Raw genomic sequence first — 27,508 nt, forward strand, 5'->3', positions numbered from 1 at the left:
AACTGAAACCGATGCCAAGCTTATTCAATGACACCCACACATACTCATGAGAGACTATCTTAGCACAAAAAAAGCTATAAACAATTTGCTGGATTGTTAAGTCAGGCTTTAATAAAAAACAGATGTCACCAGAAATTTGTGCTGTAAGAATATCAATCTAGAGTTGGTACAGTTGCACTAATGACCTATTAGAGTTAGTTTCCTAAAAATCTCAGCCCTTGCCCTTATAAAAAGAATCCTTGTAGGGCAGCTAGGTGGTGCAGTGGATAGAGTACTGGCTCTGGAGTGAGGAGGACCTGAGTTCAAATCCAGCCTCAGACCCTTGACACACACTAGCTGTGTGGCCCTGGGCATGTCACTTAACCCCAATTGCTGAGGAAGAGGAAGAAGAAGAAGAAGAATCCTTGTTGAATCATATCAATATCCAGACTTTGAAAGTTAGGCTGACCACATTCAATCTGCTAAGTTAGCACTTATTATGTGAAGTGAACTCTGCTAGGTGCTGGGGATACAAAAACAAATTAGAAAATAGTACCTGCTTTCCTGGAGCTTATTTCAACAGCGGGGAAGGAAAGGAGAACAAAAAATAAATAGATAAATACAAGGTCGTCTAGGGGGAGGGAGAGAGGGAGAGAGAGAGGGAGAGGGAAAAGGGGAAGGAGAAATGAGGGAGAAAGGGGGGAGAAGAGGGGAAAAAGGGAGGGGGGGGGGAAAGAGGGAGAAAGGGCACTTTCCCCCCAAACCCACGAAACATTAGGTGGAAATCATGTAAGGATTGACTTCCCACGGGGATGGCACCAGAAATAAACACAGAAGGATTCTAAGAAGGGAATGACAGTGGAGCATGCACCCCAGGCACGGAGCCAGAAAATGTCATGCTGTATGGGGACTACAAAAAGGCCATGGCTGGAAAGTAGCACATGTACATAAAGGGATTAATGCAGAATACCAGGACACTGTACAGTCCTTCCATTATTTGGGTTCACATAGACAAGAAAAGGGAATAAAGAAGAAAAAAATCTACATGTGTTAATTTAGGTCAGGACTCCTTCAAAACCAATTTGAATCCTTGGGTGACCCTAGAATTATTTCAGCCTACCACAGGTTCCCCAGAGATCTGGACCTGACCTCAGCTGAAAGCAGACCCTTATAACAGCTGTCTGCTACAGCACATCATCATCTGAACCGGAACCAGTCCAAGGCCACTCACTGGGGCAGTTAATAGTGCAGTTCCACATATCCCTTTAAGGGACAGCACTGATCAGGAGCACTCGACAGTATGTGATTATTTATTTAATAATGGAAAATTATAGTACTTTTCTATCCATATCAACTATCAGGTATATAGAGGAGAGGAAGCCCAAAAGCCCATTCATGACTAATTCTATGTAAAAGATATTAAAGGGCTGATCTAAAAAGACAAGACTAAAGAAGGGCACAGGTTTAAAATAAACTTTGTTTAACAGATGTCTGACAAATAAAATTTGATTTTGACACCTACAACTCAAGGATATTTACCAACATTACCAATAAGTAAAAAAGAAAATTTAATAGGAAGCATCTCAATAATGAAGGCTTAGAAATCAAGTTCAACTTGCTCTGGTCAGGTCTGTATAAAACAAGTATCTAATTTCTACCAAATCACAAATACTACAAACCTCCAACATAAGACAACTAGTACATGGAGTCAGGACCTACTTTCTTATCAGAGCAGATCATTTTCGTTGAAGACCCAGTAGCTTTCACTTTTGGGGGGGCGGGGTAACTGGGGTTAAGTGACTTGCCCAGGGTCACACAGCTAGTAAGTGTTAAGTGTCTGAGACCAGATTTGAACTCAGGTCCTCCTGAATCCAGGGCCGGTGCTCTATCCACTGCACCACCTAGCTGCCCCAGCTTTCACTTTCAAGGGAGCTTCCTCCCAAGAAAGGAGGTAGACCACTCAACTCCTACTCTAGCAAAATCTGGAAGTTTTTATACCAGACTGGATAATGATCAAGAAATCCAGTGAGAAACTACAATAACTTCTTCCACTACAGAACTGTTACAAGAGACCAGACAGAAGCCTGGGAGCTTCTGTGAAAGGTTTTTAGTAAGCCAGGAAACATGTAGCCTGCCCTAAGGCTCTGTATTCAGAGGCATCAAACAGTGGAAGGGTGGAAGGCTCCCCTGAGAAAGCCCTAGAAGCCCACAAGTGATGGAGTGTGGAGGCAGAGATCAGTCCTGGGAAACTACAAGGGGTCCTGAAAACACAGTCTGTCTAACCTTTGGAGGAAGTGGTCAGCCAGAGAACTGGGGAGTCCCAGATCCTGGCCCTTGGCACAAATTCCCCAATCAGAAACTAATGCTGGGAAGTTAAAAAAAATCAAAGAAAACATCCACTGGGATTAAAAATTGTTACATATCTGGAGAATAAGAAATGCCATAGCAACTCCAAGCAGAGAGCTTAATAAAAATATGGACTTTCCACAAGGACTGTATAGAAAAAAAAAATGAAGAGTTAAAAAAAAAATGAATAAAAGCTCTTGAGGAAAGAAATGGAAGAATAGCTTAGAAGAGAAAGTAGTAAAAGGATACCAAAGAAAGGCCCTGAAAATCCATTCCAAAGAGAAATCAATCATGAGACCTGAAAGTATTAGAACAAAACTCAAAAGATTGAAAAGAAAAAAAATGTAAATCTCAAATTTATAAACAATTCGCTATACAGAAACAAAAACATATCATAATATATATAAGTGTGCATATAACACAAAAGTAAGATCAACTCAAGATTATTCCAGCTTCTATTTCTCTAATTTTTCTGTTGTTGTTGTTGTTGTTTTTTTAGCGAGGCAACTGGGGTTAAGTGACTTGCCCAGGGTCACACAGCTAGTAAGTGTTAAGTGTCTGAGGCAGGATTTGAACTCAGGTACTCCTGATGCCAGGGCCAGTGTTCTATCCACTGCGCTACCTAGCTGCCCCTCTAACTTTTTTTTCCCAAGTGAATAAGCCAATAGTAACAAATGGCTGTTCCACCACCCTATTTTCATCATCTATTAGTAAGTCGAAGACTGACAACTAAATTTAGAGATATTTCTGAAAAAAAGGATTTTTTTTACATGATGCTTTCATTTTTTCTAGTACTGTACTTTTTTCTTTAAAAACCTTGACTTTTTTTAAAAAATATTTTTTACATTGAAGTCTTCTTAAGATTGGGAATTCATGATTAAGAGTGATGATAGAAGGGGAGGGGAGGGGAGGGAGGGAGAAAAATCTCAAACTAGAAATCTTATAAAAACAAATGTTGAGGGCAGCTAGGTGGTGCAGTGGATAGAACACTGGCCCTGGAGTCAGGAGGTCCTTAGTTCAAATCTGGCCTCAGACACTTGACATTTACTAGCTGTGTGACCTTGGGCATGTCACTTAACCCTCATTGCCCAACAAAAAAAAAAATGTTGAAAACTATCTCTACATGTAACTGGAAAATAATAAAATACTTCTATAAAAAAAGTGATAAGAAAAATGCATTTTAAAGCCTCTTTCATTTACTGTTTAAGTATTAAACTATAACCTGATCTGATAGCAAGATTAGGTATAGGAAAAAGTGAGCCAAAAAAAGTTATACTGGGGTTCTGATGCAATCATCTTTTACAAGTCATTGGAACAAACGTAGAAAAAAAGTTTGACAGGAAGACCTGTATGAACCTATATGCTCCCTTAATAGCTGTCACAACCATAACAGAGCTCCGCTGCTCTCACCTTCAAGCCCAGGACTAGACACGCCCTAAGGTTAGTGTCTATCCCGTAGGGAAGAACACAAGAGGCTTCCTGTCTGCTTATGCAAGTTTAGTAGTAAGTCAGGAAGTAGTCAGGAGGATCAGAGCCGAGGAGACACAGTTGGCCCATTCAAGTATTCCTCTCATTAGCGCCTCATTTGCTGTCCCCACAGCCTGCCCATTGGACACTCATTTCAGGGCACCATCTTGGTCCAGTTTGTCTCTCCTAGGCCTGATTCTTAGTTTCTAGTCTTGTTCCCAGTTTGCTTGGGAGCATGACAGAGAATTGTACAAAAGATAGAACTAGAGCTGCAAGGGCACTTGGAGGTTATCTCATTTAGCCTTCTCATTTTTAAAGATGAGGAAACTGAGGCCTATAGAGGTGAAGTGACTTACTTAAGGTCACTGAGAGTAACACTTGCATCCAAGTCCTCTGACTCCAAACCACTGATACAGAAATGTTTTCCTTGAATACTGTCTCCCCCCTCTCTCCAATACCTCCCTAACACAGCAACCCATGGATATACCTAAAGCCTAAGTCTAGCTATGCAACCCCCGTGCTCAAGTAGCTTCCATGGTTTTCCATAACTTCTAGGATAAACTAGCTGCTCTCTTTGGTATTTAAAAACCACGCACAATCTGGCTTCCAAGCTGGCTGCTCAACATTCCATCTCCTGTCTCTATACGCTGCACAAGCCATCCCAAAGGCCACAAACATTCAGATATTATTCTTCCTCACCTCTGCTGCCCCTTAAAGCCACTAATTCTCTTCAAGGTTCAACTCAAATGTTTTTTAAGAGGCCTTTCAGATTCCTCCAGTTGTCTTCCTACCTCCCAGCCAATCAGTTTGTATTTATTTGTATACACCCTATATTTGCATATGCGTAAACAAGTTTCCCCTAGTAGAATGTAAGCTTCTCTCATTTTTGTATTTTAGTCCATAAGCAGAACCAGAAAGGCGAAAATATCATCCAGGCCCTCAAAGAACTGACACTGCAATGAGTCAAACAACATGCATATATGCATACAGGAGATATAGACAATGTAAATGGAGGGTAATCTCAGAGCGAAATCATTGGGAGAAGGGGAGGGACCTGGGAAAGGCCTTCTACAGAAGAGGGGATTCCAGTCTTGAAGCCCAGAGGTGCTGAGGAGACAGGGTATACTAGGCATGGGGGGGGGGGGGGGAGCCCAACCAGCAGACCATACAATATTCCAGGCACCAGGGAAGAAACTATACAAAGAAAAATGAGAGCGGTGGACTCCCTGTGTGAAGAACAGAAAGTAGGCTGGGGTATTTAAATTAGAGAGTTAGTGGGGGGAATAAAGTATAAGAAGACTGAAAAGGTAGGAAAGGGTCCGGTTGTGAAGGTTTTTTTAAAATGCCAAGTAAGTCACTGGAGCTAACAGAGTTGTGGATGAGAGGTGGTAACACAGACCTGCACTTAAGGTAAATGAGTTTTGCATCTGAATGGAAGAAGGAATGGAATGGAATAGAATGGGGAAAGATTTAAGGCAGGAAGCCCAACCAGCAGACCATACAATATTCCAGGCACCAGGTGATAAGAACCTGCACCAGAGCAGCACTTGTGTGAGTAGAGAGAAGGAAGGGAAGGATGCAGGAGAGATGCTGTGAAGGGAGAAACTTGGTGCCTAGCACACAACTGGTGTTTAATAAAAGCTTGTGGATGGATTACATTTTTACCAAGTTGTAAATTAACTTTGTTTTATTTCATATAGTAAAGCTGTCCTCTCTTAGCAGTGGTTTAACTATTATTTCATACTCAAAATATTATTGCATACTGAGGCCAAATAATGAGTTTTTCAGTCATGTCCAATTCTTTGTAACCCCCAATTGGGGTTTTCTTGGCAAAGATACTAGAGTGGTTTGCCACTTCCTTCTCCAGTTCATTTTACAGATGAGGACACTGAAGCAAAAAGCGTTAAGTAATTTGTCCAGGGTCACACACCTACTAAGTGTCTGAGGACAGATTTGAACCCAGGAAGAGGAGTCTTCCTGACTCTAGTCCCAACACTTCCATCCACTATGCTACTTAGATGCACCTAATAATGAATAGTTCTATAAATTCCATATTCTACATATTCTCAAATATAAAGCTAAATTCATAAAGTTTCTCTGGAAAGCAGACACTTAAATTTATATTAGAAAGCTTATAGAAACAAGCCTGCATTCTGATTGTTGAGGACACATTTTGTGTAACATACTGCAGCAAAGACCCAGTCTTATTTTCTATCTTCTCTCCCTAGCAACCTTATAGTGTTTTCCACATTGTGAGCAGATTAATAAATATTTGTAGAAATGAAGGTAGGACTAAAGTACAGAAGAAACAGTGGCTAACAACAATATGTACTAATACAACATTGCAAAGGAAGACAACTTTGAAAGAACTAAGACTCTGATTAATACACTATCACAACTTTGAGAGATGATGGATTATGTTTCTCACCTCTGGGAAAAGAGGTGTCTTGAACCAGAGGTACAGAATGAGACAAACATTTCAGACATGACCAATTTTTGCTTCACTCTAACTTATTTGTTAGAAGAGAGAGGGCAGGGAGGGGGTGGCAAAGGAAAGAAAGAAATGTCATTGAAATATACAGCAATACAGAAGAGAAAGAAAGATCAAGAAGATATACACAAGCAGGGTAATAATGCTGGTCCTACCATAATAAATTTACTGTATACTAAAAAACCAAGCTGTGAATAACATTCACCATTTCATTTATATTTCATTTATACCATATATATTTTCTCCTCTTTGTATATGGAAATGTTCATGTTTGTCAAGTTAATAATTTTTTTGTTTTGTTTTGTTTTTGTTGGACAATGAGTGTTAAGTGACTTGTTCAGGGTCACACAGATAGGAAGTGTCAAGTGTCTGAGGCCGAATTTGAACTCAGGTCCTCCCAAATCCAAGGCCAGTGCTTTACCCACTGTGCCACCTCGCCGCCCCAATAATTGTTTTTAAAAAGGAAATTAACAACAAAAAACCTCATCCATGATCAGCAAAATATAAATGTTCTGTTTGGAGCTGTAGTATAAATCATTAGACTAGATGGCTAATATCACATGAAAATATTGACCAAAAATTTGTGAAATTTGCTCCAGGAAATTGAAAGCACATCATAATTCACTGACAGACACTGGACTAATGATGACAGGAGAACTTAGTTCAAAACAAATGATCAGAGCTAGTTAAAAATGCACTTGGGGGGGGGGGGGGCGGCAGCTAGGTGGCTCAGTGGATAGAGCACCAGACCTGGATTCAGGAGCACCTGAGTTCAAATCTGGCCTCAGACACTTAACACTTACTAGCTGTGTGACCCTGGGCAACTCATTTAACCCCAATTGCCTCACTAAAAAAAAAAATTAAAAAATAAAAATGCACTTGGGAATGACTATTCAGGCAGCATGACCATTTCTAGTCATGACATGATAAACATTCACTTTTGATCCCTTTCAAATGTCTCACTTTACTATTAACATCTTGTTGAAAAAGGCTGATACTGGAGTTTTGAAACCATCTCATTTTTATAGGAACTATCAGAGAAGCAACACTAGCCTCTTTTTTGATGCCAAAGCATATTTTTTCCATTACAGTTTTTGCCATCCCTACCTTGTGCTTTCTTTGGCACCAACACCCCCATAAATCAAGTTATAGGGTCACAGATTTAGAGTTGGAAAGGACTTTAGTGATTTAGTCCAAGCCCCTCATTCTACAGGTAGAGAAAAACTGGGGCCTGTGGGGTTAAGACTTCAGGTGTGGGGGGCAGCTAGGTGGCACAGTGGATAAAAGCACCGGCCCTGGATTCAGGAGGACCTCAGACGCTTGACACTTACCAGCTGTGCCACCCTGGGCAAGTCACTTAACCCCCATTGCCCTGCCAAAAAAAAAAAAAAAGACTTCAGGTGTGAATCCATATCCATAGCTGATTGAATGTGTTAGATCTGGTCTGTCATGATCAGATTCTTTAAATGTTTTCTCCGATTCTTCATCCTCTGCAACAAATTTGGTACAGGGACTGCAGTCTTCAAATGGTCTGTTTGCTTAAACAGTGCTTTCTGTGAGCGCTGTAAGGCAAATGAGCAGCCAACTGTCTCACCAAATGACTTTTCTTTGGCTTCGTGGGACACACTAGAGAGCCAAATCCTCTTTGCTTTGCAAGATCGTCCATAGAGCTATTCTTCAATTCAGCTTCAATGCTGCTATCACCTGGTTTTGCTTATAGTGAAAGTCGTTATGAATGTGGCTCAGTTCCTCCAGAAGTTTGCCAATTCTTTGGTCACTGAACAAATATTACATGTTAAGAGGACCAAGTTACATCAGTGCTGGTCTCAAAGCAGGGCTTTTCCTATTACAACTCATATTATAGAATATTTAGGGGTTTATGAAATACTTTGTTCACAATGATTCTATGTGAAGCAAGTAGTGCAAGTATTATCCATCCACTATGATCAATGGTATGCTAGGAAATGTTTAGCAACCAGTTTTCCTTATGTGCTACAGGACATACTTCTAAATTTAATCTCCCTTATTCACGTTTTCTCCATCATTTTTTTTTTTTTTGGTGAGGCAATTGGGGTTAAGTGACTTGCCCAGGGTCACACAGCCAGTAAGTGTTAAGTGTCTGAGGCCGGATTTGAACTCAGGTCCTCCTGAATCCAGGGCCGGTGCTCTATCCACTGCGCCATCTAGCTGCCCCCCTCTCCATCATTTTTAAAAGTCTAGGTGTCAAACTCAAATAGAAAGGGAGGCCCTTGTACATAAGGATTCCTGCAGGCAGACTTAGTTTTAAGTTACCTGTTTTACTCTATTTTTCTTTTATTTTCTTGACTATTTCTTAAGTACATTTTAATATGGTGCAAATAGCACTCTCTAACACTGGGAATCCCGGATTTGACACCTTTGGTCTAGACAATCAGCAACAACAAAAACCAATCTCTCCAGTTCTGATTTGTAGCATCTGCTGATTTCAGATGTGTAAATGCTCACACTGGAAATGTAACAATTGTGTCTTGCCAATCTTGGACCATGCTTGTCCCCATATTGCCAACTGGGAAGAATGGAAACTCAGAAAGGGTACATCATGAGAGTCAAACATACAGCTTCCCGTCTATATTTACACAAAGCAACAGGTCTGGGGGCCTGGATCAAAAGCTAGGACTCCCTGACTCCAAGTCCATCATCCTTGCCACCATGCTACTTTGCTTTTTTAGCACCATACATCTAATTTTCTTAAGAATATTATATATGAATACAATGGAATACTATTGTGCTGTAAGAAATGATGAGCAGGAAGATTTCAGAGAAACCTGGAGGGTATTACATGAGCTGATGATCAGTGAGATGAGCAGAACCAGAAGAACATTGTACACAGTATCATCAACATTGAGTGTTGACCTACTGTGATGGACTATATTCTTCTCACCAAAGCAATGGTACAGAAGTTCCAGGGAACTCATGATAGAAGAGGATCTCCAAATCCAAGAAAAAAAAAAAGAAAGAAAGAACTGTGGAGTATAGATGCTGATTGAACCATATTATTTCTTTTGTTTTGGGTGCTGTTGGTTTTTTTTTTCTTTCTATTTTGAGGTTTTGCATCACTACTCTGATTCTTTCTCTTGTAACAGGATTAATGCAGAAATAGGATTAATGTTATTATGTGTATATATATGTGTGTGTGTGTATATATCTATATATATCTATATGTATATGTATAGAGATATATAGATATAACCTAAATCAGATTACCTGCTGTCTAGGGGAGGGGGGAGGGGGGAGGGAGGGGTGGGAGGGAGAAAAATCTGAAATTGTAAAGCATGTATAAACAAAAGTTGAGAACTATCTTTACATGTAATGGAAAAAAATAAAATACCTCATACATTAAAAAAAAAGAATATTATGACTTTTGATTTTCTATCCATTTCTGGAAAGAGAGCAGTCTCTCATTCCAACTGATCCTCTCATATTGCAACAAAGAAAAAGTAGTTCAGTAAAACAACCAACCAACCCTGATAGAGTGACAGTGTTAAATATCTTAGATATAAAACACTTGGTCCCAAGTTTTGGCTAAGAGGAAGGAGGCAAATTTCTTGAAGACCAAGAGTTAACCACAGTTATTCAGAGTCTAGCTTCTTTGCAGTATAGTCTTTGTTTACATTTTGTAGCTATTGCATACATTATTTTTGGGGTTTTGTTTAAAATGTCACTCCAAGGTAGTTCATATGACTGGTCTCATGTTCCTCTGAATTTCTCATATTTAATCATTAATTATTATACAATAATCTACTACATTCACATACCACTACATTCATACACCCAATCAATGGTTGCTCCTCACTTCAGACCTGGAATTGTATCTTTAAATATCAATTTCAAGAGTAATAGGAGTTAAAGCAAAACAGTAGTTAGTAAACCTCTACAATCTTAGCCACGTTGCATGCAATAAAGGCAAAGCCTCTCACTAGGCTCACACTCAGAGCCTTTCCAGCTTGAGAGACTCTATTAGGGCACATACCAGACCACCACCGCCAGAATTCAGGGTTAATTCCATGTCACAAGGCAGCTTCTAAGTTGGACTTTTGTGGAAGTACATTAAGAAGTATAATACCATACTGCATAGCATATAGCAGTTATACTGTGGCACAGAATTCCAATTTAACAGTATAATGGGGGGCAGCTAGGTGGTGCAGTGGATAAAGCACCAGCTCTGGATTCAGGAGGACCTGAATTCAAATTCAGCCTCAGACACTTGACACTAGTTGTGTGACCCTGGGCAAGTCACTTAACCCTCATTATTGCCCTGGGACCCCCCCCCAAAACAACAACAAAAAAACACCAGTATAATGAGAAGAATCCTGGTAAAGTAGACATAGTGCCCATCCTGCCTGTAGTCAGGAATATCTGTGTTCTGCCTGTGAAACCAACTAAATGGTTTACCATGGGAAAGTCACTTAACTAGTGTCCTAGCAGTGTCCTAAGATTATTATAGATTTAATTTTTCAATTAACATCAATTTTTTCTCCCTCCCACCTTCTCCCCCCAAAATCCCTAATATATGTATATACACATATATGTGTGGGTGTGTGTATATGTATGTATGTATGTGTGTATGGTTTGGTGTTTTTTTCCCCAAGAAAACCAAATTCCCTCACAGCAACATCAGGCAAATAGACACCTTATTTTGCACCCTTAGTCCATCACCTTTCTGTCAAGAGGCAGGTAGCGTACTTCATCTTCTGACCTCTGTAGTTGCGGCTGGTCAATGCATTAAACTGAGTTCTTAAATCTTTCAAAACTGTCTTTTTAATGTTGTTATTGTGAAAACTGTTCTCCTGGTTCTGCTTACCTCTCTTGGTGTCAGTTCATACAAGCCACTCTAGGATGTTTCTCTGAAACGGCTCTTTTTCATAATTTCTTATGGCACGGTAGTACTCCATTATATTAATATATCATAATTTGTTTGGCCAAACTGATGGGGCCCCCCTTAGTTTCCAGTCCCTTGTCACCACAAAAGGAGCTGATATAAATATGTTTTTGCACAGAGGGGTCGATTTCGTCTTTCTTTGATCTCTTTGGGAGATAGGCCTTGTCCTAGTAATGCTGGATCAAAATTTAGTAGAGTTTAGTAACTTTGGGGGCATAGGTCCAAATTGCTTTTCAGAATGGCTAGAACAATTCACAGCTCCACTAACAAACAGTGGACTAATACACGTGTTTTTCCAAAGTCCCTCTATCATGTGCATTTTCTTTTTGTCAACGCTGCCAATCTGATGGGTGGAAGTCAGAAACTCAACAGATGCTTTAAATACTCTACTCCTATTGCAGAAGAATGGCCAATCTGTATGCAGGGAGGGAGTCTCTTATACCAAACAAATCATGGGTCAAGATTCCCCTCTCGCCCTATGACAAACCCTAAATTATTTGAGGTAGAAAGTTAGTCTGAGTTATAGACTGCTTTAAAAAACTTTTTAAAAGCTGAAAATGAGTGACCTTAAGAGTTTATTTAGGGGCAGCTAGGTGGCGCAGTGGATAAAGCACCAGCCCTGGATTCAGGAGTACCTGGGTTCAAATCCAGCCTCAGACACTTGACACTTACTAGCTGTGTGACCCTGGGCAAGTCACTTAACCCCCATTGCCCTGAAAATAAAATAAAATAAAATAAAATAAAATAAAATAAAAAGATCCTTGCAAGAGTTTATTTAGCCCAACTAAAGTCAAAGATTTATCTATCTAGAAATAGATATACAAAGTAAACCCCAGCCGAGCAGGAATTATCCCAATTCCATATTAATAGGTCTAAGTTAATATAGAATCTTGCTGTAATTAAATGAACTATACTAAAAAGTATTTCCCTGATTTTAAGGGAAGGAATACAGTGTAAGATCTTTGTTTAACATAGGTAATTAGTATGATATGCTATAGCTAAAATCTACATTATTAAGAAGTAGGAACAGACACAGATTAGTCCAGGTAAAGAAAACACAAGAGATAAAATTCATTCTGGCTTAAATTATTTTTCAAATAGAACCACAGGATTTAAAGTTGTTGTTTTTCAACTTCTATACTGTTATTTAGAATAAAGAGTTCCTCTCTATTAGTACTGTATAGGAATAAGTATGTTATACCCCAATACCTATTTGAAATAAATCTGTATCACAGCTGGTGAATATATTACAACTTAAGGAACAGCATAAGTTTAAGTTAAATGCAGGTAAATTATTCATCTATAGTATGTGAATACTATATTATACTATTTGACTTTGGTATAGAAATTTCCCTGAATCCTCTTGAAAAAAGACCTAACATAAAAGCAAATCCTACATTAAACTTAACATTCTTACTTTATTCAGTCTTCACATGTTTTTACTATTTAATAATTCTAGGAGAGATAATTATTAGTAACAAATGTTTTGAAACCAATTTAAATACTCAACAGCAAATCAGATTCATAGCTCTAAAGAACAAGGCTGCCTTAATACTCAAGAACTCTTCTTTAGAAAAGTAAATCAAATGAGTCATCAGATGCCACCCAATAAACAGATAAAGCATAATTTCTTCTTTAAGGAAATAGTAAAATACAACGGCAAGCCCAATTCAAGGCATTTAAAGTATAGTGTGATTTTAATTTATTATAAATAAATATTCCACTGGAAGAAGCAAAAATAGAGAGCATGTTAAAATGAGGGTTTTGAACTAAAAGATTATATTTGGACCCTGTTGCTATTAAGATAGGGAGCTATGATACTTTCCATTCTCTCCTAGACACCTGGGTGGTGCTCATTATTGTGTGTAGAAAAATTTGAGGGTATCTGTTCTCAGGAATTCAAGGAATGTATCAAATGAAATTTGATTACTTCTAACCTCAAATTGAATATCTAAGCAGGCCCTGAATTTTCCAGCCCCTACTGCTGGAAATCCTCAACTGAAAAAAAAAAAAACTATTTACAATTCAAACACACCCCAATAGAAAAACCTAAGCTTCTAGAATCAGAGGTACAACTTGAAATTTGGCTCATGGCTAGCATTTATATAGCTCTTTAAAGTTTGCAAAGTGCTTTACATATGTTAACTCATTTGATCCTTGTAACAACCCCCTAGGAGGCAGGTGTAACCTATTGTTTTCATTTTACAGATGAGAAAACTAAGGCACAGAGAGACATTTACCCAGGGTCACACTACTATTAAATGCCTGAAGTAAGATGGGAACTTGGGATTCTTGACTCCAAGTCTTATCGTCTCTCCCTTGTACCACCTTCACAGACATGTTTAGATTAAAATCAAACAGAAGTATAACATTTAAAATTTAAACTAAAATATAGGGCTAAAATTATATTTATCACACCTACCTAAAAGGAGTTTACCTTTCCTCACAGAAAGCAACCCCAAAACATCTCTTACTTAATTAAGAGATTAAATAAACTTAGTTGGGTGGGTTAGCTTGTGAATACATCTGGTCAGATCACAACTCCCTTCAAAATCCTTCAGTGACTCCCTGTGCCTAGTGAAATAATAATAATGATTATAATAATAGCTAACACTTATATAGTGCATACTAAGTGGCAGGAACTTGCTCTGCAATTATTATCTCATTTGATCCTCACAACAACCCTGGGAAGTGGGTGCTATTATTTTCCCTACTTCACACAGAAGGAAACTAGAACAAACAGAACTAGTATCTGAGGCTAGACTTGAACTCAAGTCTTCCCGACCTCAGGCCCAGCACTCTGTCCCCTGCACCACCTACCTGCCCTATATAAAGTAAAGTTTAAACTCTGCTGCTTAACAATCCAAGACCCCCCAAATCTGGCACCACTTACCATTCTATTTGGATTTCCTGTTGATTCTCTTTATACATCTATGTTTGATCAATGTGGACTACTTGCTATGTTCCATCTATACCCTACACTTTCTTGTGTGTTTTTATTTTTAAACCAATGATGCTTCCTTCTCTTCTCTGTAGGCTCACCATCCGCATCCTGCTCCCTAAAGTGGGTGTAAGTCAAGGCTGCCAGAGGCTGTCTTCTCTTTTCCCTCTCTGGGTGACCTCACAACTACCAGGAGTTCCAATTATCTCTAAGCAATCTCCACTGGCCTAAGGACATCTCAAACTGAATGCACTGAAGACATCTTAAACTCAGCATGCTTGAAACTGAATTCATCATCGTTTCCCCAAACTGCCCCCACCTTGCTAACTTCCATATTATCACCATGAACCTTGACTTTTACCATTACCTTTCTAATACCTCTCACATATGCACCCTTCTGTCCTCTGACACTGCCACCACTCCGGTGTAGATCCTCATTTCACAGCAAGATCACTGCAATAGGCTGATGGTTGGCCTCCCCACCTCAAAGTCTCTCCCTTGCCAATTCTCGAATCAGCAATCAAAGCAAGGTCTCATGCGACCATGTCACCTAGCCTCACCATCCAATAAACATCAGTGGTTCCCTAGACCTCAGAATGAAATATAAAGCCTATGGATTTTAAAAGCCCTTTATAACCTGGCCCCTCCCTCCCTTTTCCAGTTTTCTTACACTTTACTCCTTCCACAAAATCCATGATCCAGTTACACCGGCTTTCTTGCTGTTCCTAGCAAATCCCTCCATCTCTCAAATCCTCCACTCTTGGAATTCTCTCTCCTCATTTCTTAATTTCGTAGCTAAAAAGCTCACCTTTTGCATACTTTCCTAACTCTCCCTACCCCCCCCCATAACACCTGTGCCTTCCCTCTGTTGATTAATACCAATTTATCCTGTAGATATCATAGTTTGAACATAGGTGTTTTCATGTTTTCATGTTATCCTCTTCATTAAATTGTGAACTCTAGGATGGCAGGACCTGATGTTCTCCCTAGACAGACATAGGTGCTTAATAAATGCTTCAAACACGATTTCTGTCTTTTATTATTTTGGCCAATTTAACACTATCTATCCTTTAAAGGCCCAGCCTAAGTATAATCCTCTCCAAGAGGTCTTCTACGAGTCCCAGTGATGGCCTTTTCTACCCTGAACTTGACATATCACTTTGCTTGCTTATGATATCCCTATACTAAACAAAGTTCACTAAGTCCTGGGGTCACTTCTTGAACTTCATAGACTACTGTACTCTATACACAGTAAAACCCTTAATATTAATATGATTCAGTTATTACAGAACTGACCACAATCGATGCTCAGCAAATGCTGAATTTATCTAAAAACCTCTACTTTATTAAACCTCAGAACTTAGTGCGTAGCACATAGTAGGTGTTTAATAAAAACTTACTGAAATGAATTAATTGCTGAGAATGTATATAAAGAAAGCTGAACCAAAGTGAAAAATACATAGTAAAAATGTTAAGAAAAATCACATTTTTGTCAAGTTTGAAACAATTTCTTTCCCTAGATCCTTAAGGTTTATTGAAAATTATGTTAACTTAGGAGTTCAAGATTTTTCTTAAAATGCATTATAGGAAGTCTACACAAGTACAATACTTTTGTTTTGAAGATCGGAAGAAATAAGAATAATTCTATTCAATGATACATTTAAAGGCAATTTTTAAAAGCAAGGTGATAGTTATTTTAGATATTTTTAATGAGACAAAGGAAGTTAGTCTTTTCCACTAGATGGTTCCCAGTTACTTATCCGCAGAGATTACAACCCTGACTTCTTGCCCTCTCTGTTTTAGATAACCACAATGAATAATGGTATTTCTCGCATTTCGATTCATCCCTCTAATGAGGAAGGATCAAAAGAGCTTTCTAAAATCACCAAGGCAAAACCATAATATTCTGGCCAACAAACTGCACAGCTGCTCTCCATAACAATCTTTTCACTCAACCTTCCTGGTTAGGGCATGTCTACAGTACTGTGAGAACTGTACAGTAAGCCTTTTGAACTTGGCAGGACTCACCCAAGCTTGAGTTTTGTTGGTGTAGCCTTTGAAAACCCAGATTCATTTTGGGGTTTTAATAGAGGTTCTCTTCTCTAGCATGCTCTTCTGTGTGTATTTTAAATACCTATTAGATTACACTCTCCTAGGGCAAGGATTGTTTTCATCATTTTATCCCCAACATATTCAGCATGATGCCTAAGTGCCTACCTCGTTCATAGACAGGTAACAAAATTTGTTGCACTGAATTTGGTAATATCCATGCCCAGTCCACAAACACCTTATTTAATCACAAAAGAAATTTTCTAACTTGTTTATTTTAGGGGGGAAAAAGGATAAATTTAATTCATAAGAAAATCAGGCTTCCTTATCACATTTTCCTTTTCAGAAAAATTGATTTGGTGGGGGAGGCACATTTTGCAAAGACACCTCACGTCTTCATCTAATTGACTTCAACTGGGAACAAAATTTACATATGCAAAGGGAAAAAGCTAGTGGCTGAGTGTCTTGGTAGAAAGACATTGGAAATACATAATTTCCCTTCTTCCATAAATATTAAATTCAGCTAATACTATGAGCTAGACATTGATGAATGCTGGGGATACAACAATAAAAATGAAACAATCCAATTCCTGCTCTAAGGGAAGTTCATATACTATATATTACTGCCGGGAGGAGGAGGATACAAATACAAGTAAAATAAGAGGTAAAGTGATGAGGGAGAAAACACAAGCAAGTAGTAATAAGACTCAGATAAGGATTCTGAAATAGCCCAGAGCATCCACTAGAAAGCAGATAAAGAGGCAGAGAAGTAGAAGTTAGAATGCATCCCCACAAGAGGGAAGGAGGAAAGGGAATTTGTTAGAAGGCTGAGGAATGAAGAGATGGACTACTGAATTCAGGGAGCAACTTAACAACCATATGGAACTAATTAGAAGGTCCAGATGAGATGGGATGAAGGCCTGAGTTAAGGTTACCATCGTTAAGTAGAAATGGAGGAGAAAGGTAAGGGAATTAGAAGAGTAAAATAAGATATTTCCGAGGTTATAGACCTAGGTTGACAAGACAAGATGATGGTACCCTCAACAGAAATAGGTTAAGTCTGGAGGTGGGTCAGGTTTAATAATAACAACTTGCCTTTATAGAGCATGTTAAGGTTCACCAAATGCTTTACAAATATCTCATTTTCTCCTCACATCAACCCTGGAAGGTAGTGCTATTACTGTCCCCATTTTATAGATAAGGAACATGGGTCTTCCTGATGCCAGATCTAGGACTCTATCCACAGCACCTACCTAACCGCTGGTACTGGCTTTTGACTTTCTTTATTTTGCCTGAATTTTTTTCTTTCTAGTAACGAACATAACGTCTGGCAATTGTAAGGCTCTTAATTACTTCTACCTAGCTGACTGGCTAAAGGAAGAGGAAGATGATGAATTCACTTTGGGGCATGTTGAATTTGAGATGTCAACGGACATATAGCAATGGAGATGGCTAAAAGGCAGCTGGCAATGCAGGATGGAGATTCTGAATAGAGATTTGGGAGTTATCTATAATGAAATGATAAATGAACCCCCAGGAAAAGATGAGATCAAGAAGGGGATGCTATAAAGAGGGAAATGAGGAATCTCTATTCAATGATAAAGTAGCTCATGGAATTCGTTTTTCAAGAAAGTATGTTTTATTTAGTCACCAGAAATATAGGAAGATGTTACTTGTTCATTTTTCTTTCTGATGGATCTAGTTCAGGAACGGGAGATGAGACTTTTCCTGTTCTTGCCCATAACCTCCACAAGGAAAAAAACTCTGAATGCCTTTTTTTCCTCATAATTTTTCTCTAAAAATGACAATCAACTTTTTGTAGTCTCTGACTAAAGCACTACAATGTCATAAATGCAAAAAAAGAGTGCATTCCTCCCCCCCCCCCTGGAGCAATAAGGGTTAAGTGACTTGCCCAGGGTCACACATCTAGTTAGTGTCGTGTCTAAGGCTGGATTTGAAGTCAGGTCCTCTTGAATCCAGGGGCGGTGCTTTATCCACTGTGCCACCTAGCTGCCCCCACAAAGTGCATTAGTTATTGCATTTCTATGCATACCTTTCCCAAATCAAGTTAACTGGTATTATCAAATGTAAAGTTCACTTTTTAAGCATTTCAGTTTTCTCTAGCTGTCATGATGGATAGTGGAAAAGCTAATGGAGAGTCAAACACTGGTTATGTGTTTTTTTTTTAAATCGCACTGCTTACTGTGACTAGAGGTCACTTAAATTGAAAAGTGTGAACTGGGGCAGCTAGGTGGCACAGTGGATAGAGCACCGTCCCTGGATTCAGGAGTACCTGAGTTCAAATCCGGCCTCAGACCCTTGACACTTACTAGCTGTGTGACCCTGGGCAAGTCACTTAACCCCAATTGCCTCACCAAAAAAAAAAAAATTTTTTTTTAAAAGAAAGAAAAGTGTGAACTGATGGTGAAAAACAAAAAAAACGCCCAACAACATTTGTTTATGAGGTTGTTTGGACACAATAGCTGCTGAGAGTAGTAGATAGTCAGGAAAGACACCTGTTAATTTTAGCTCTTTCTCCGTTAAAAACTACACAATCCCAAGTTTTCTATCATTACTAGTCTCAGTCACTTAGTTTTAAAATTCCTCTAAGTTCATAAATCAAGGGCCCAAAAGTCTGGCATGACAATGGTACCATCAGCTATATTTCTATGATACTGGGATAAAAAGAAAAACTGATGAATGAATAGCTAAAAAAATAGATGAAAAATCACAGAAAGTTCAAAGAGTATACATTTGAAATACTATCTCTCTTAAAGAAACAAAGAGGCATTCACAGAATGAATTTGGATAAATAATAATTGCAGCTTTGGTTACACTTTGTAGTTACAAAGCGCTTTCAACCACATTATTTTATTTATTTATTCTTCAGAGCAATCCCGGAAAGTAGCACTCTGGCAAGTATTAGGAGCTAAGAAAGGGGAAAGGCAGAGGACTTTGCTGAGATGTCCCACAACTTCTATGTGGGGCCAATACTTTGCAAAATTTCATTTTATAGATGGAGAAATTGGAATTCATTGAGGTTAACCAACTAGGTTGTGGTCCCATAGCTACATGTATCTTTGCAAGGACAAAAACACGGGCCTGCCAACCCTGGCCATGTTTTTTCCACTAGGCCATACAGTCTCTCTCAAAATAATAGAATCCTTCATCACGAAAAGGATACTGAAATATTTGATGGCAAAGCAGTTTTCTCAGTTGTAGTTTCCAAGGAAACAGAACATCATCTAAGATAAGGTGAAGAAATTTAAAAGGGGGAAAAATGTGGGCCCTTTTTATGTGTTGCTTTGATGTTGTTTCTATGGAGATTAAAGGGCAGCCCCAAAATCAAGTATGGTAGACAAGTACTGAAATAGATAAGTTTTTCTCATCACTTTTAGAGAACTGATTAAAAGCAAAAAACCAAAAAACTAATTTAGCTTCAAAAGCCAGGTATAGATGAAAACATTTTCAATGGTCTTTATGTTAGTTAACATAAGACACTATAGGCAGTCTTTACTTTTCTCTTGTCTGCTCACTCAACTAGGTGGTCCAGTGAATCGAGCACCAGGCTTGGAATTAGGAAGACTCAGAATTCAAACCCAGTGTCAGACACTTAACTAATTGGGCAAGTGACCTGGACAAGTTACTTCACCCTGTTTGCCTCAGTTTCCTCATCTATCAAATGAGCTGGAGAAGGAAATGGCAAACGACTCCAGTACCTTTGCCAAAAAAAAAAAAAAAGAAAAAAGAAACCAAAACAAAACCCAAATGGGGTCATGAAGAGTTGGACATGACTGAAATGACCAAACAATAACAATACTTCACATAAAAGTGCCTTTACCTATGCACATTGGGTCAGAATTTTATCTTATTATGATCTATTTTATCATGTGGTGCCTCAAAGAACATTTGTTGTTTTTTGGTTATTTGAGCCATGTCTGACTTTTCATAACCAATGTTACATAGCTAACAATGAGAAGAATACAACCCAAACCCAAACCTTTTGACTCCAAGGACCATTAAAGGGATTGGACCTAGGATGTCTATGGTAGACCCCATCTACCAACGCAGGTTAGTGCCCTCTCTGCAAATACCAAGACATGTCTGAGAAAGGACTTGAAGCTGGTTCACCTCTCTATTTACTCCCAGTGAAGCACCTCCCTCCATATATATATAGGCTGCTATCCTCTCTGCAACTTAAGTCTTGGGGGGGGGGGGGCGACAATAAGGGTTAAGTGACTTGCCCAAGTTCATACAGCTAGTAAGCATCAAGTGTCTGTGGCCAGATTTGAACTAAGGTCCTTCTGAATCCAGGGCCAGTGCTTTATCCACTGCACCACCTAGCTGCCCCTCTGTAACTTAGTCTTTTTTTTTTTTTAATTTTTTTTTAAGTGAGGCAATTGGGGTTAAGTGACTTGCCCAGGGTCACACAGCTAGTAAGTGTTAAGTGTCTGAGGCCGGATTTGAACTCAGATCCTCCTGACTCCAGGGCCAGTGCTCTATCCACTGCGCCACCTAGCCGCCCCTGTAACTTAGTCTTAAAGAGCTCCCTAGAGAACTGAGGGGGTTCAGTTACTTGCCCAGGGTCACAGAGCCAGCAAGAGTGAGGGCTGGCATTTGAACCCAAGTCCTCCTGATTCATAGGCCAGCTCTCTATTCACTATGCCACACCCCAGTGACCTCTCTACCTCCTATCTGTGAAGTAAAGCTATGGCTGTGCTAGACAAAATCTGCAGGGACATACTGTTAGAGTACGCTATAGTCCCAGTTTTTCCAGAACTGAGTTTGACATCTATTTCATCTCTGGGAGGTTTGTCATTAGAGTATGAATCACAGGGTTGGACTACACTTCATTTCCAAAATCCCCTTCTACCTGCAAAACTCTAGGCCATAACTTTTCTCTAAATCCGCCATGCAATTTATCACAACTTATCAACTTGGGTTGAATGAGTAGTAAAGCACGTGGATTTTGTTTTTAAAACCCTTTGGGTCTCTTTAGATGGAAAATTTTTAAAACTGTGAGTCCATTATGTACTTCAAACTAAGTTTTTCAATTGCCTTCTACTCTGAGGTATACAAGTATGCTGACAGCGGCACAAAGATAAAATGATTATCTAATTTTTCCTTTCAACATAGTTCATGATCTTGAATAACCTGGATGATTTAATTCAGTGAAACTATTCATAGGTTTACAGATTTTCTGAGAGGAACCTTCAAGTTTCATCTAATCCAGGGCTTCTTAAACTTTTTCCACTTGCAAACCCTTTTCACCAGAGAAATTTTTATGCAACCCTGCCTGGGTATATATAGGTATATAAAATACGTACACATAACCTTACACTGTTGCCAAATTTTTCTGTGATCCCCACATTCAGTTACTCAACCCCACATGGGGTCTTGACCCACAGTTTAAAAAGCTAAGCTATAATAAAAGCTCCTCCCTTTTGTGATGAGCAAACTGAAGCCCAAAGAATTTAAAAGACTTACCCAAATCACCCAGGTAGTAAGTGGCAGAGCCAGAATTTGAACACTTATCTCTGACCTCAACACAGCATTCTTTTCATTGCACCATACTGCCTCAAATTAATTCAACTATACAAGAATTTGTATTTGCTTTTCATGCTTATTAAGAAATTAAGTTGGGGGGCAGCTAGGGGGCACAGTGGATAAAGCACCAGCCATGGATTCAGGAGGACCTGAGTTCAAATCTGACTTCAGACACGTGACACTTACTAGCTGTGTGGCCCTGGGCAAGTCACTTAACTCTCATTGCCACACAGGAAAAAAAAGAAAAAGAAATTAAGGGAAAAAAATTAACAAATAGTTATTCTCTTCCATTACAGTAATTCAGCGTAACTGAATGTTTAAGCCAATACTGAACAGATACCATGTTAGTATGAAAACAGACCACCCAAAATGATTTCTCTGAAAAGGGATCAAGGTTAAACAAAATAAGATTATGTGATCATAATATTCAAATATCTAATGATAAAGCTGTTTAAAACATTTTGTATATGAATGTTTTATTAATATGTATTAGTCCTTTTCACTATTGCTTCAAGAACCACAAGATAAGTCACTGAAGTTTTACAGAAGTTAGATCTGAGAGACATGGTCTGGATAGTAACAGACCAATATGGTAGTCAGCAAGGAGGTACAGTGGACAGAGCACTGGACCTCAGACAGGTCCTACCTGGGTGACCCTAGGTCAGTCACAATTTTACTCATTCTGTTTCCTAATCTATGAAATGGGGATAATGGTGCCTAACAAGATTGTTGTGAGGATCAAATGAGAAAATATTTGTAAAGCACTTTACAAACCTTAATGAACTGGATAAACATTAAGTTACTGTTACTATTACCTTGTTTCTAAGATGATCTGTTCTGTTCTGTTATAAACCTGCCTTAGAGCAGGCTCAGGCTAACTTAGTAAATACCCTTTCTACTACAATTATACAAATAATCCATACTTGTTAATTTGTTCATAGCTAATTATGAATCTGTAAGGCCCACAAAGAAACTGGGGGACCCTGTTTATAATCCTGAGCATATCAGTTCTAGCACTCTGGTTCATTTCCTCAACGAGAAAGAACACAGCAATAGGTATCAGAATACCTGGGTAAGTTTCTGAGCCTTAGTCTTCTCATCTACAAAATGGGGATAAACATTTATTTTATAAGGTTATCATGAGAATCAAGAGCAATAAACCCATTAAGTCTTATTCAAAAGCAAGATATTGTTTATTTGGATGTCCTAAAGGACTGACATTCTTAACTGCAAGAAACTTTTAAATAAGAGTTCTATGCACTAACTGAAGCACTCAGTGAGACACATTCCTCTCACAGAGCTAGGATGCTTTCCTGCCTATTTCAAAAAGGCAAATGGGGAAACATGGCCAAGAAATCTCTTCCTTTAAATTGCTTTCACAGACCTCCAAGCAGAAGTGGTCTATTTTTACACCATATTTGAAAATTAATTCCTTCTACGCTGTCCAAGCAAAACTATTATGTGAAACAAAAAGGAGGAGAGTATCCCTCAAAATGGAGTAAGAACATTGTTTTATTGGCAAATTCTGGAAATTTCTAACAGAAGAGCAATGCTGCTTAAGATAATTTTGGGGGGAAGGGAGATTTAGGAGAGAAGTTCAGAATTTACAAGGGAAAGGGAAAATTACGAATCATTATAAGAATTTGAATTTGTGTTCATGTGATCAAAATTTTCAAAAATGATAGAACAGGGGCAGCTAGGTGGCGCAGTGGATAGAGCACCAGCCCTGGATTCAGGAGTACCTGAGTTCAAATCTGGCCTCTTAACACTTAACACTTACTAGCTGTGTGACCCTGGGCAAGTCACTTAACCCCAATTGCCTCACCAAAAAAAAAAAAAAAAAATGATAGAATAGTCAAGAAAATAAACTCTGGAAAAAATTACTTCCATAAGTTTAGTCTAATTATGGCCAAAATGATTTCAGCAACTCACCTCTACTGTAGTACATCAGGTGGGAGTAGTCTGTGTATGGAAGGATTATACTCAAGACTAAAATTGAATAGCTATGTTAAAGTGGGGCTTTCAATGGGACTCATTTCCTTTGTGTTATCAACTGCCTTCAGTCCAGCTGTAGCAGTGACATTTCACACGCTACATTTTGTTTATTTTAAACTATCATCCCCACCTTTTCCTTCCTTCCTTCCTTCCTTCCTTCAGTGTTAACACAGATAGGATCAGCTTAATTTATCACCCCACTCTTCACTGCTACCAGCCTCTGCCACTTTCAACCGTTCTCAGCCAAATCCTAATTTGACTTAAAGTTACCTAAAAGTTTATAGTCCATCAATCTACATTCATTCAACTAGTATTTAACTGGGGCTCATGGGTAAGGCTCCCCAGTACATTAACATGTTTTGTTTTGTTTTCTTTTTTCAGAAGGAGATATGATTAATGAGGCCAGACTTTTGTACCTCAACCTTGGGACAGGTGGACGGATTTTACCTGTGGGAACTGAGTGAATCCACTTTCAACCTTTCTTAACCAAATTCTAATTTGACTCAGTTCCCTTAAAGTTTACAATCCGTCTATATTTATTCAACAAGCATTTCTTTAGGACTCATAGGTGAGGCTCTGCACTACACTGACCATTTCTTTTAGGAGATGGGATTATTTGCACCTGAATCTTGGGGACGAGTGGACTGAGATTTTTGCCTGCAGGAAGTGAGTGAATCCCCTTTCAGCCAAATTCTAATTTAATTTAAGAGTTTCCCTCCAAGTTTACAGGCCATCATCTCCATTCATTCAACAAGCATTTAATTAAGGCTACATTAACTGTTTCTTTCAGAAGAATCTGCAATGACTGAGAGGCCAATCAATCTTTGCGCAACTCAACCAGGGGACAAGTGGATTGAGATTTTACCTGTGGGAAGTGAGTGAATGAGAAAGTGAGTGTGAGTGGGGGGTGGGGACCGGCTCTACTTGGGCACCTGAAGGGAGCAGGGAGGGTAGATGCTCAGAACACGGAAGCTCACTTGTACTTTCACACACACGTGTAAGGAGAGGGGTGTCCTACCAAGTCTCAAGAGTCCCCCGATAAGGTGCAGGGGAAGGGCCTGGGCAGGGCCGGGGGGTCGGGCAGGGGGAGCCGGGCAGCGCTGCCCCGCCCGTGGGCCGGCTGCGGGCAGGCTCCTGGGCGAGGCTCGCCCTGCCCGGTCCCGCGGCGTGGGGCGGCCTCGCGGCGGCCCGAGCAGCACAGCGCCGGGACAGCGGGGGCTTACCGTCGGGAAACTCTCGGTCGCTGATGTGCTGCAGGTGCGGTCCCTCGCCTCCCGCGGAGTCCGCCTCCTTGGGCTCGGCGGCCGCCGGCACCGCGTCCCCGGCCGCCGCGTCGTAGGCATCCAGCCGGCGCTCCGGTCCTGCCGCCCCCGCACCCCGGCTGAGTTTGGGGCTGGCATCCGGGGACACGCAACAGGTCACCGTGTTCCCCATGGGACACCCCCTGGGCCCCCGGCCCTCGCGTCCTGCGGCTCGCCCCTGCGCCGCCCCCGGCTCGCTCTGTCCGCCCGCCCGCCCTGCCTGCCTGCCTGCCTGCCGCCCGTCCGCCCGCCCGGGGTTAGCTGCTGCTGCTGCTGCTGCTGCTGCTGCTGCTGCCGCCGCCGCCCCCTCCCCCAACAATGGCGGGGCCGGGCATGGGCAGCCCCGGAGCTATGCCCGGGCTGGGCGGCTCATGTCCGCCCGGCGTCCGCCGCCTCTCCCTTCCCGCACGGCTGAGGACCGCGGCTCCGTTCGGGCACGGCTGCGCCCCGGCCGCAACACCCGGCGCCAACGCCGCCGCTCCCGCTCCTCCTGCTGCTGCTGCTGCTGCTCCGCCGCCGCCGCCGCCGCCGCCGCCTCCCACCACCCTACTCCTATGTGAGGGCAGTGATAGATCGGGCTCATTTAAAAGGGGTGGGAACACGCGAGGTACAGGAGGGGCCGCCGCCGCTGCCACAGCCGGGGCCACAGGGCTGGGCTGGACTCGGCTCGATCCCCTCCCTCGTCCTCGTCCTCCTCCTCTTCCTCCTCCCTCGCTTTTCCCCGGGTAAAACGCCCTGAGGAGCTGGGAAACCCGCCGCTCACCAACCAGGGAGCGCCCCTGGGTCACCTGGCTTCTACGAACCAATCAAGAGAAGAGTTCCTATTCTACTCCCTCCCCCTTGGAGTGCTTATCATGTGACTCACAAAGACCTCCCCCCCAGTAGCCGCCGGGCGGCCCCCACCCCGCCAGCCCCTCCCCCTTCTCCTGTCCCTCCTCCTGCCCCTGCCCCTGCCTCTGCTCCTTTCCATCTCCGCTTCCTTTCCCAGACTTAGTCTAGCTATTCAGAGCGTTCGTCTATTAATCATAGAGTTCCCGAAGGCATTCCAATCCAACGGGAATCACTTAGGAAATCCAGTAATCTACTCCATTCCCAACCAAGAGGCCCCTCAAAGAAAAAAAAGAAAAAACCCCCTCCAATTCATAATTAACATCCTCCGCAACGAATTGCATTCATCCTCTTCCAGATGTTAGGGAGGGGGAGTGCTCCGCAGAAACGAGATGGGAAATGAGCTTCTCCCGATTTAGCTCCGAACTCCGAGCCTGGACTCCCGAACTTGTGGCGGAGCCAGCGACAGCGCATCCACACCATCTCTTAACTCCATTGTTCCTGGCTCCTCCAGCCTCCCCCGGGGCCACTAAGCCCCTCTCTTCCGAAGCCCACAACCATCACTCTCCAGCCAGGACTGTTGTACTTTGCCTCCTGACTGCTGGCGGGAGAGTCGGGCGAGCCGGGCAAATGTTCTCATGCGAAAAGCGGGAGGGACGCCTGGGAAATGACCGATGCGAGCAAGAAAAGTGACTCTGAGGATTTCCAGGGGCAAATCCATTCTCTTACCTCCTCCTAGGGGGTTTTTAAAAGAGAAAATTCGGGGGGGAGTACATCTTAAGGAAGTTGATTTTAATAGTCTTATATAGTTTAAAGATACCCTTTGTAGGATGGGGTGGTGGTGGTTGTTAAAGCAGTATAAGAGAATCTGATAATGCTTAGGAAATTTTTTTAATGTATACATCAGAGACAACCTCCCCCCCCCCCCCGAAAATGTTACCTTTATTAGATGGAAAGTGAAGGGATCAGGTGAAACATTAAAAAAAAGATTTAATTTTTGTTTTACCTTAGGTTTAAAAAATATGTTGACAGAATTAGGAGTAGGCATCAAACAATGGAAAGGGTGAAAAATCAGGCTGGAATAAGAGAAGGGTAAAAGAAAAAGAAAAACAGTTTAAATAAACTAGAGATAGCCAAATCTGTAAAACCCAGTGACTCACATTCTAGAATTTTTTTATTTAAGTCTGACAATTGTAACCACAATTAATTTTTCAGAATTCTAGTATACATGGTGGAATCTAAAAATCAAGAAAGAGGTCAAGTAGTACCTTTAAAAGGAAGGAAGGAAGGGGGGAGAGAGAGAGAGAGAAAGAAAGAGAAAGGAAGGAAGAAAGAGAAAGAAAGGAGTATGTCTTTGGATATTAAAGACTTGTAACTTCAACACCCCAAAAGTTAGTAGAAAGCATCTCCAATGTCAACTAGAAAAAACCCAATGCTTGGAAACAACAGATAACAGTGAAACCCAATAAACATATAAAAACACTTTCCAATCAGTTGTGTACCAAATAGGCTTGTGATTTAAAATTTATTTTCTTATCTCATTTAACTCTCATCCACTTAGTGGTGTAGCAGATAGTGCCCTGGGCCTTGAATCAGAAAGACTTGAGTTCAAATACAGCCCCAGACATATGACCCTGGGTATATAC

At 40.7% G+C, this 27,508-nt stretch overlaps 1 protein-coding gene across 2 annotated transcripts in view; it reads right to left on the reverse strand.

The window, feature by feature from the left end:
* CCNYL1 (cyclin Y like 1) overlaps positions 1-25,218 on the reverse strand; it is a 73,531-nt gene extending 48,313 nt beyond the window's left edge. For both annotated transcript variants that reach the window (XR_006355782.1, XM_043998290.1), the window contains exon 1: positions 24,957-25,218. Coding sequence is in view for 1 of the 2 variants with exons in the window: in XM_043998290.1 (XP_043854225.1) it covers positions 24,957-25,167 (211 nt within the window). In the remaining variant the exon portion in view is untranslated. The remainder of the gene's footprint in view (positions 1-24,956) is intronic.
* Between the last annotated feature and the right edge of the window lie 2,290 nt (positions 25,219-27,508).

This window comes from Dromiciops gliroides, chromosome 3 (genome assembly GCF_019393635.1).
Source record: "Dromiciops gliroides isolate mDroGli1 chromosome 3, mDroGli1.pri, whole genome shotgun sequence".
In the NCBI taxonomy this organism is placed as follows: Eukaryota; Metazoa; Chordata; class Mammalia; order Microbiotheria; family Microbiotheriidae; genus Dromiciops; species Dromiciops gliroides.